We start from the raw sequence: 11325 nt of genomic DNA on the forward strand, positions 1-11325 counted from the left end.
CACTGTTCGGCGGCAGCGCTAGATCATGCCCATTGTGACAGTGCGGCGCGCTCGGCTGTGGCTCGAATCCATCGAGGATCAAGTCTCCGCGGAGGTCCGCCGTGTAATTTAAACTTCCAAATCTGACCTGACGGCCAGGGGCGTAGCTTTCGATCTGCTCCAGATGGCCAAACGAATTGACCCGCAGTGCAAAGCCACCAAATACGAAGATCTGTCCGGGGAGAAAAGTCTCACCCTGGATTGCATCGTCGTTGATGATCGGAGGAGCCATCGGGCCTAAAAGTGACGACACAGAGGAACTCTCAATGAAAGCACCAATGTCGGTATCAAAACCGGCGGATCTCGGATAGGGGGTCCCGAACTGTGCGTCTAGGCGGATGATAACAGGAGGCAGGGGACATGATGTTTTACCCAGGTTCGGGCCCTCTTGATGGAGGTAAAATCCTACGTCCTGCTTGATTAATATTGATGATATGTGTAGTACAAGAGTAGATCTACCATGAGATCAAGGAGGCTAAACCCTAGAAGCTAGCCTATGGTATGATTGTTGTTCGTCCTATGGACTAAAAGCTTCCAGTTTATATAGACACCGGAGAGGGCTAGGGTTACACAGAGTCGGTTACAATGGTAGGAGATCTACATATCCATATCGCCAAGCTTGCCTTCCACGCCAAGGAAAGTCCCTTCCGGACACGGAAAAAAGTCTTCAATCTTGTATCTTCATAGTCCAGGAGTCCGGCCGAAGGTATAGTCCGGCTATCCGGACATCCCCTAATCCAGGACTCCCTCAGTAGTTAATAAGCTCATGCAAGTATACGGTTGGCGGTACCACGGCCGAGGTGTGATTGCATTATCTTTACTAATGCCTTGCTAGTAGGTCATGTTGCAAGGATTGTCACCATGGAGAATAAGTCTCCAAGAAATATCTTTGTAATTCATAGTAATAGGAGTTATTCTGTAATTTCCTTGGGTCTATGATCCAAGGCATTGTACCGCTAATGGATGTTGAGCTTCAATAAAACTATTGGTGATTCTTAAAATAAAATTAAAAAGGAAAGCTAAGGGTATCTCCAATGCTGACTTGCAAATTCGCTCCGGCATCTGTCCATGGACATGGGGACCAGTCCACGTATAAGGATGCAGGAGACGGCCATCCAACCATAGCCGCATATATTCAAAACATCCGGGGAAACATTTGACCAAATGAACCTACTAAAAGCAAACATTTTGCTAAATAAACCTACTAAAAGCACTAAGCAAGGCTATTAAGCGCACCCATGACGAAAGCGAACCTTCCGCCAAATCAAAGCAAGGCTACTAAGCACGCCATGCCATGGCGGAAGCAACCTTCCCCCAAATGATATGAGCACATTTCGCCAAATGAATGCCTAATTTGATTAATTAAAATACTAATTAGCACCTTCCGTTCCGCCAAAGCGCTAGCTATTCGCTGCAATTATCACATTGCATTCTACTAAATACTAGCTATCATGGGCAAACGCAGAGTCGAGACGATACATGGTGGTTTTTTGTTGGTCATCCAGATGTCAGGACTCTTGCAAAACCCACCTACGTTTGGTCTGATTTGCGGGAAAACGGACGACCGGACCTGTCGGTGGACCGACGCAGAATCGCGTTGGATGGTATAGTACATCCACACAGCACAGTCCGAACGTATGCGGACGGTTTGAAGGTTAGCGTTGGGATGCCCTAACTCATTGTGTGACTTTTTTTATGGTATCCATCATGAGATTACTGGCAATAGAAAAGTCAAAGGGTGTCTAAGAAAAGGCTTCTCCTGAGGAGGAGAGTACTTTGGCAGCTTACCACATGTGCATGTGGCGAAATTACTAGTTTTTTTATGTTGAAAACAACAACTGCTACTTAATTGAAATAGTCAATGTGTACGTACAATGCACGCTAATTTGAAAGTATATTAAGTGCATGCGGATATTAAGTAGGATATTATTTGCATGTTATTATGTACTTCCTTCGTCTAGGTGTGTAAGTCACATTAGAAGATGCATCACGACCTAGGTACAAGCTGATTGAAGGAGAAGTAAAATTTGGACCGATCCTTCTTCCAATCAAAACGTTGATTTCCTTCTTCTAAACATAGCACTTAATTGCAACAATTAAGAGGATGATGTATTAACTACCATGCATGCCCACGTACTTCTAGCATGCAAAGCCGCATTGATTTCTCGCCTAATCAACGCATAGATTGCTGCATGCATTGATCATTGCCTGAGAAAAAAATGGAAGGAGGGGTTATCGCTGGAAGATAACGAGGTATAGGAGGCAAAACTGGCTGGCGAACAAGGTTGAGAGGGAATCGAGATGAAAAATTAATGAACGGCGCCTAAACGTTTTGAAAAAATCTGATTTTTCGTAAGGTGACTTACACACCTAGACGGAGGGTGTAATTAGCATTATATTTGGCATGAAATTAACTGCACGCTAAACGTGTTGAGCGCTCGACATTGACACAATTTAGGTCATTGGATTGACATGATTTGATGGTCGAGATTAATTGGATCTGTCCCTTTGGGTCTTTTTATATTGATATAAATATAGATGCGAAAAAATGACCGTCTTTTGCTGCTACTTTTGGACATATTAGATTTTCGTAAGGTGACTTACACACCTAGACGGAGGGAGTAATTAGCATTATATTTGGTATGAAATTAACTGTACGCTAAACGTGTTGAGCGCTCGACATTGACGCAATCTAGGTCATTGGATTGACATGATTTGATGGTCGAGATTAATTGGATCTGTCCCTTTGGGTCTTTTTATATTGACATAAATATAGATGCGGAAAAATGACCGTCTTCTGCTGCTACTTTTGGACATAATACAAACGCAAATGCTCATACATGCGCACATACACTCATCCTACTCTTATGAACATCTTCGAGAGACTGAACCAAAACATCAACTTGCGATTGACGAAGTCGCTACAGACGCCTTCGTAATCAACGAGAACGTCTCCTCTCACTAAATACATAACGCTGGAGGATGTGAAATAAATTCATGAAAATACGAGCACTGGTGTCAAGTTTAGAACTTGAGTCATGGTGCGCTAGAGATAATACCGTCCTCCTAACCTTCCTACTGCAGGTTGGTTCCCCTTTGCCTCCTTTTTGTTGCATGGATAGATACCATAGATGATACGTTAGGTACGGATCCGTTTAAAAAAAATGTTACTCCATTTGTAAAGAAATATAAGAATGCTTAGACCCCTATCTTATACTTCCTCCGTTCCAAAATAAGTATCTTAACTATAGTACAACTTTGTATAGAAGTTACTTCCTCCTTTCCGGTTTATAAGGCTTAGCTCAACTTTTGTGTTTTTTCAATTTAGAAGGCTTATTTTCATCTCATTTTTCAGTTTCGAATGCGCATTAAATTTTTGCATGTAAGAATTAAAGAGGAATACATCAATGCATGTAATGTTCCTACTCATCTTTTGGCTAAGCATGCATGCACTGCAATTAATCCAAATTAATGCATGAGCTTAATTGGGGTAGTTTTATAAAGTACGAGATATATTCCTTCACTAATAAAATGCCTTGGTTGATGAGATTTGAGATTTAAAGCTTATAAAGCGAAAAGGAGGGAGTAGTACAAAATTGAGTCACTTATTTTGGGCCGGAGAAAGTATTTCTTTAGAGAGGAATTACTTTCAGGTAGATGCACGTACGTCCACATGAGCTAGCGACACGTACGTATTGCTTAGTTACAAGTTAATTAGTCGTGTCGAAAATTCCGTCGCCGTTCCGGGCACAAAAAATAAAAAATAAATCCTTAGCCGTGTTGCACCGACCGGCCGGCCGACGCGGTTAAGCTAGAATGCAAACGAACTCGGTCGTCCTCGAGTAGTTTTCGTTTCTACTGGAAATCCAGTGGCGTGCGTGTCGTTTTCTATCTGAAGAAGAAAACGCGAGGGCGATTGATCGAGCCACATCTAGTCTACGAAAGCGAAATATATCTGCGATCGGTCGGTATCGATATGAACAAGGCTCAATAATTGCTTGAAAATTGAGAACGCGTAAGAGGAAGGCGCGCACGTACGTGCGAGCTGCATGTTGCGCCCGTACACAGATCCTCCTATATAAAGAGACATGCATGCCCTCATGTCAAGCACATATCACAAACACACAAACACAGATCATCATCCTCCATTCCTCATGTATAGACAAGGCAAGGCACGCGTTTAGTTCGCACACCGAGGTACTCCATTGCTAGCTCGGAAAGCTAATTTGTGATGGGCCGCCACAGCAGCAGCAGCGGCAAGACCGAGGCCGGCGGCGAGCAGTACCGCAAGGAGGAGAAGCATCACAAGCACATGGAGAAGCTGGCCAAGCTCGGTGCCGTCGCCGCCGGAGCATACGCTAGGGTACGCAGCAAACACCTCATGCGTTGTACTACTTATTTTCTACGTAATGTGAATTACTCATGCTTAACTAGAACTAACAATCACTTCACGATCGGTATACAGCACGAGAAGCACGAGGCGAGGAAGGACCCGGAGCATGCGAGGTCGCACAAGATGAAGGAGAAGATCGCCGCCACTGTCGCCGCCGGCAGCGCAGGATTCGCCATCCACGAGCACCACAAGAAGAAAGAGGCCAAGAAGCACGCTCGTCATGCCCACCACCACAGATACAATCATGGATGCATATGCACATGTAGACCCTAGCTAGTTATCTTATATGTACGGCCGGTTATATTCATTCATTTCGCTGTATTGCTGTTTGGTATGTTTATTAGTTTTGATTCATGCTAGGCCATTGACGTCGTTGTGGCATACTATGTTGGTACATTCTTGTACATGTTTGGGCACATCTCCTCTAATAATCTAAATGTCTTCTTTCGAAATAGCATGTATCTTTTTTTTTTGCGAGTTCAGAAATAGCATGTATCTCCATTATTGTAGAAGGCATCATTACAAGATTACTTGATGAGTCCATGTCATGGAGTACTTTCTTAGGTTCACGTCACCACCGTCCTAGGGCGTGAACCACGTGGTAAATCTTTGTCTCGTTGACTTGTGGTTACATTTTTCTACCGAGCATTATTATTTGACTGAGTGTTGCTTGCTACTGTAACATGTTGGTCTTTTTGCAATATCTGTTGTCTCATATAGGTTAAATCATCTTAGTTGTATTTACATTTTAGAGAACTTATAATGCCGCAGTCGCTAAATCAAATAAGAAATTTCGAATGTGTAGTCTGCTATTGACCCCACCTCTAGTAGTCGTATCTTTAATCCTTGGCCCATAATTAGAATCAAGCAAATAGACCAAAAAAACATAATCTAGCGTTAAAAAATGAAGAAGGTTCACCCATATTCCGTTATCAACATTATCTCTTCCCTTAATTGACAATTAGGTCAAGGTTATTAATCCATCTGAAGGTGACTTCAAGTAATCTTGCATGCTCATGAGAAAGAGGGTGGAGTTGCACACCGCCAACGTTGTATGCAACCATTTAGTAATGCCCTTAATGATTACAATATGGATTATCTTGGTTACAGTGGTGATATTTTCTCGTGGTGCAGGGGGTCACATGCATGAATGAGCAGCGGGCTATAGTCGATGGAGAACCTGCTCCGGTGTGTTTCATATGCAAATGGAGAACCTGCTCAAACAGGAAGAAATCTACTAGATCCAGAGAAGTTGTGCTGATTGGATTACTCACGGTGACCAAAACACTTACTTCTTCCATAGGGCAGCCACGGGGCGACATAATAAAATTCTCATTAGACGATTGAAAGCAGATACAACTGATTGGATCGAGGAGCAAGAGATGTTCAAGTCACATGTGGCGACCTATTTCTGTTCCCTGTTTTTGCCGGTGGTCCGAGAAACTGACCAGGATATTATTGATAAGGTTAAGCCCAGTGTGACCGAATATATGAATGTGGAGTTAGACAAACCTTACACCAGAGATGAGGTGAAATATCTATGTATAATATGGGTGATTTAAAGGCACTAGACGCGGATGGCCTACATGTTTTCTATAAGAGATTTTGCCACATAATCAGGGAGGATCTCATTCATGAAGTGTTAGCAAACTAGTGTTGGAGACTTTTATTAGAACCTGTCTCTTTATGAGATAGCGTGTTGAGAGCAAAATACACCCCTGCTGATGGAGACCTCCTGAAGTGCAACCTCAAGAAGGGGAGCTCTTATACTTGTCGGGATCCAAACTTTTAGGGCATGTTTGGTAGCCGTAGCAACTTTTGTCTGCATTGCATGCTTGACCCAGTTGAGCCTAGCTGAGTAAAAACAAGCAAAAACCAACATTTGCATGTTGTTTTGTTGCCTGGATACCCTCTACCCTACTGGGGCGAAACGGAAGGTAGGATGTTTCATTGCCCGCTTGTTTAGGTGGAAACACAAACCATGGCGTTTGGTTACATGCAACGCATGTGGTCTGGCAACCTCCTCATCAAGGTGGCGAGGTTACCAGCACACTAATCAGGTAGAAAAAACGAAAAGACACACATAGTAGCATATAAACATAGTTTAAAACCAAACCAAGCAGTTATGACGATAGTACGACACTTCAACCAAACAGTTTTGAACCAAACCAGTACGGCATTAAACTAATAACAAAACCAGCACGAGCACCAGAGAGCTCTTCTAGACGTTTACGGCGATGGTGTCATCGTGCCTCCCGTACTTGGTCACCACTTCAATGCCTTCTCCATGGCTGGCACGACCTCCTTGCCCTTGTTCTCCGTGTCGATCTGCATTATGAGCATCACAAAATTCTGCATTACGAACAACACAAAGTTCAAAGGTTGATCGGCATTAAATCTTATCGTCCACCTCTCCAAAACACCTATATTTACTCAGCCAAACACTAACTACTTACCGACCACCGCACTCAATTAAGCCTCCTTGTCTCTCACTCCTCTTCCACCTCTTCATCTCCATGAACTCCAACCCCAACCCCTTCCCTTGGGGCATTGGATGGAGGGCTTTCTTCCTCGGGTGCTCGCTCGGTGACCGCAACAAGTTCGAGAACACCATGGAAGTGTGCTCGAACTTCACTAGCATCGAAGACATGCAAAAGGAGGCAGACGTTGTGGTGAAGAAGGCAACGACGAAAGAGTTGAGGACGCTGATTCTAACCCAACGAAGGGTTCTATGTCAGTGGACATCCAGCATAGGGCCATGAATCAGACCGATTGCAGTGATGCTAGTTAGAGGGCAAGATGGTCCAAGTATAGGGGGTACAGGGCTCCTCAAGACCAACTTGCTGCGTTATGGACTAAGAGATTGGTGGCACCGGGGGTCATCGGTCTAGAGTTGGAGGAGGAAGAAGAAGCGGTGGAGGTGGTGGTCAGGGTGCTGGAGCCAGGCCACAGTTGTATGCCGATCGATCTGAACACCGGCAAGGATGAGGAGATGGTGCATGCTATGGTAGCTAGGGTGCCGGAGCCAGGCCCGCCGCTCCAAGCGCCTCTAGGGTCATCATGGCTAGGATTTACTACTATTGTGTAAGATTAACCTCGAATCCCTGTTCCACCTATACTCAATCCCGAACAAAACCTAAAATCCATCGCTACTTAGTACTCATGAAGAAGTGTTGATCAATCTTATGGCTATTTACCCCGATTCCCCTTTCCCGTAGAATGTGGATTGAATAGGTGGACCGAATCTAAATGCGGATCGAATATGATAAACATAAGCGAGGAGATGAAAATAGGGCTTTCAGCCATTGCCGAAGTGCTGCAGGTGATGTTGGTGATCCCGGTGATGGAGGCCGATGGTTGGCTTACTGTTCTCCGATCCTCTTATAGCAGTTGTCGGTGTGAGAATGGTAGAATGGCGAGGGAAGGTGGGGGTAATTATTGCTGGTGCTTCGGAAAACAACACGACGTCTTGAGTGTGGCTCCTCGCGTGCAGCCGACGCCACCGTCGTGCATCCCACGCACATGGCTATTGAAAAACTGTCGATTCGTAGGTTCCCAGCGAGCCTGGCCCCAAGGTTCTTTAAGTTTGTGCTATAAAAGACAAACAGTGAAAGCAGGTAACCAAACAACCCATTTTCTTCCCGGGCGGGCTTGGTTGGCTTATATGCAGGCAACCAAACACGTCCTTATAAGAGGATACATATGGAGAGTAAGTGATGGATCACAAATAAATATCTGGGAGGCCCCTTGGATCCCTAGCAGACCTGCCATGAAAGTGATGAAGAGTAGAGGAAACATTCTGATCATGAAGGTTTGCGACCTACTCAATGTGGACAACAGAGAATGAGATGAACAACTTATCACAAAATCTTTTTGGCCAGTTATTGTGCAACGAATCCTAGACATCCCGCTTGCTATGGGAATAATGGAGGACTTCGTTTTCATGGCACTATAACATGAGTGGTATATTTTTGGTAAAAAGGCTTATCACGCAGAATGGAAACACTAACATGGACGAAAGTTGAGGAGATCCCCATGTACTAGGGACGTGTCTGTTAGCTTGCATGAGGCCCGGTCTGGCTCGCGCGGGACAGAAATGGGCCGATTGGTTGCCTGCTTTCACTGTTTGGCCCGCATGGCACGGACCTTAAAGCACTCATGGGCCTGGCTCCCTGGGAATGCATGAATCGGTAGTTTCTCCAGAGCCAGGCCCGAGCGGTGCACGTGGGCTGTGGCGGCTGCACGCGCGCGGCCATGCTCGAGAAGCTGCGTTGCTTCCTGAAGCGCCGGCAGTTATTAGCCTCACGGCCCCTCACCGCTCCATCTCCCCACTCCCCCCCCACTCTCCCAACTCTCACCGGCGGCGGCGAATATGAGTAGAGCAAGAAGACCACCAGACTCCATCACCGGCGAGCGGATCATCAGTTGGCCCGTGACAATGGCGGTAGGCACTTCTCTCTGTTCGACATGCAGAACTTTTCCCCCTTCGATCCGGCGATCGATTCGATCCACGGCGGAGGGGAATGGGGAATAGAGGTAGATAAGCATGTAGAGGTAGTTCATACTAGTTCATACGAGTTCATAGTACTTCAAACTAGTTCATGCAATATCAGAATAGAGGTAGATGCGATCACCGGAAGGGGGATTGGGGTATAGGGGGCACACAACGGACACTGGCTCACCGCGGCGGCCGTCACTGGTGTGTGGAGCGGCGGGTCGAGCCGCTGGGCTTCATCTTCTTCTTCATCCCCGTGCGGGCCGGCGGGACGTCATCATCGTCCTCGCCGGAGCGAGGTCGATCTGCCAGGTACAACAGCCTGGCTCCGGAGCCCTCGCTGGCATCTGCACCACTTCTTCCTCCTGCTTAGGCTCCCCATCGATGACCGCCGGTAGCGCGTTAGCCGTCTCCCAATACACTACGGCACGACGGTCATTAGGAGCCCAGTAGTTCTTATACTTGCCTCACTTCTTTCTCTGTTTAGTGTCATCAGAGACGGCCTGATTCATGGCCCAGCGAATGATGACGACTAGAAGTGGGGTCAAATAGCCGAATACATATTTTAAATTTCCTAGTTGATTTAGAGACAATGGATGTATAAGTTCTCCAAAGTTTAAATACAACTAAGTTTCTTCAACCTATATGAGGCAATAGATCTTGCAACAAGACCAACATGTTACGGTAGAATGCAGCACTCAACCAAATAACAAGGCTCGGTAGAAGAAAGTAACCACGAGTCATGGAGACAAAGATTTATCATGTGGTTCACGCCCTTGGGTGGCGGTGACGCGAACACAAGAAAGTACTCCATGACATCTAGTAATGTTGTAATGTTGGGCACTTTCAATGGAGATCCCTGCTATTGCGAGAGAAAAGAAGGCGTGTAGATTATTATTAGAGGAGATGTGCCCAAAAATGTACTACAAGAATGTACCAACATACTATACGATTATGTCACGAAAATACACATACCAAACAACAATTTAGTACTATGGAACAAGACAACAAAATGAATGAATGTAACCAGCCGTACATATAAGATAGGTAGCAAGGGTCTACGTGTGCATTTGCATCCATGAGTGTATGTCTATCAGCGGTGGTGGCCATGACGGGCGTGCTTCTTGGCGGCGCCCATGGATCGCCAGGCCGGCGCTGCCGGCGGCGACCGTGGCAGTAAACACGATCGTGGCAGTAAATACATGTTATTTTCTACAAGAGTTTTTGCCACAAAGTCGAGGACGATCTCATTGATGAAATGTTGTCGGCTGTAAACACTAGGAAGATTCCGGATGGCTAGAATAATACCACTATGATCGACAATCATGAGGTCATAACTCAGTTTTTTGGCCCATAAGCTTATGCAACATGATGTATAAGGTGATTTGAAAACTGCTTGTTAATCGTCTGAAATTTCTTTTGTTGGAGATTATTTAGCACCAAAGTGTTTTTTCCCGGGAGGTCTTATCTCAGATAATTTGCTGATGTCTTTTGAATCTAATGATGCTATTAAAAAGAAGAATAAAGGTAAACATGGAACTTGTGTGGTGAAGCTTGACATGCACAAGGCCTATGATAGGGCCAAACGGATTTATCTAGAGAGGATCTTATTACACCTGGGGTTCACGGCATATTGGGTGTCACTTATTATGTGTTGGAAATATGCCTTAGAGACAATAATGCTGTATTATTATATTTCTATATTCATAACTAAGAGTTTACATTCTATGTTATAACTGCTATGATCATGGAATATGAGATTCAGTGAGAAACTCATATGCATATGTGGAATGATAGATGGTAAAATAAGATTCCTAGTCCCGTCTCTAAGACTAGCTGAAGTGTTGTTGATGATTGCGTTGTTCAGATCTTAGGATATCGTTAAGTGTAACGATAGTTCTAAAACAAAATTAAGAGTATGATGTTAGAACGATCATATTGAATCGACCCAAACTTGTTTGTTGTACTTTGAGATAATATCGTCGGAACAAAACCGGTAGCGAGGAGACCGGTATAGTGAGCATGTGTATGACTTAAGAGGATACCGATATACATCACATCGGGTTTTGTAAAGTATCGCAAAGCAAAGGGAATAGCACATCATAACCAAAGGTTCGCTCGAATGTCATCGTGTACTCATAGGGATCGATATAGATGTCCACGGTTCCGCTATCAGTCATTGAACGAAAGGGGTTTTGTTCATGTCTATGTTTTACCGAACCTACATGGTCACAAGCTTAATGTAATCACGGTCTGCTAAGTGTTAGTAGGATAAGAGTAATGAGAAAATATTTATGAAATTGTTTCATTAATATTCGAGATAGTTTCGAGAGGAACCGGAAGCGCTTCGGGGTTTCCGGAAGGGTTTCAGAGTTTATCGTGGAATACCAGGTATTAC

General features: G+C 44.7%; 1 protein-coding gene across 1 annotated transcript; it reads left to right on the forward strand.

The window, feature by feature from the left end:
- Positions 1-4157: 4157 nt before the first annotated feature.
- LOC123059538 (abscisic stress-ripening protein 1-like) lies at positions 4158-4880 on the forward strand. Its single transcript, XM_044482081.1, has 2 exons — positions 4158-4402; positions 4505-4880. Exons 1-2 carry the CDS (start codon positions 4271-4273, stop codon positions 4703-4705), a joined length of 333 nt encoding a protein of 110 aa, XP_044338016.1. The 5' UTR covers positions 4158-4270; the 3' UTR covers positions 4706-4880.
- Positions 4881-11325: the final 6445 nt, after the last annotated feature.

Source organism: Triticum aestivum, chromosome 3A, assembly GCF_018294505.1.
Source record: "Triticum aestivum cultivar Chinese Spring chromosome 3A, IWGSC CS RefSeq v2.1, whole genome shotgun sequence".
NCBI lineage: Eukaryota > Viridiplantae > Streptophyta > Magnoliopsida > Poales > Poaceae > Triticum > Triticum aestivum.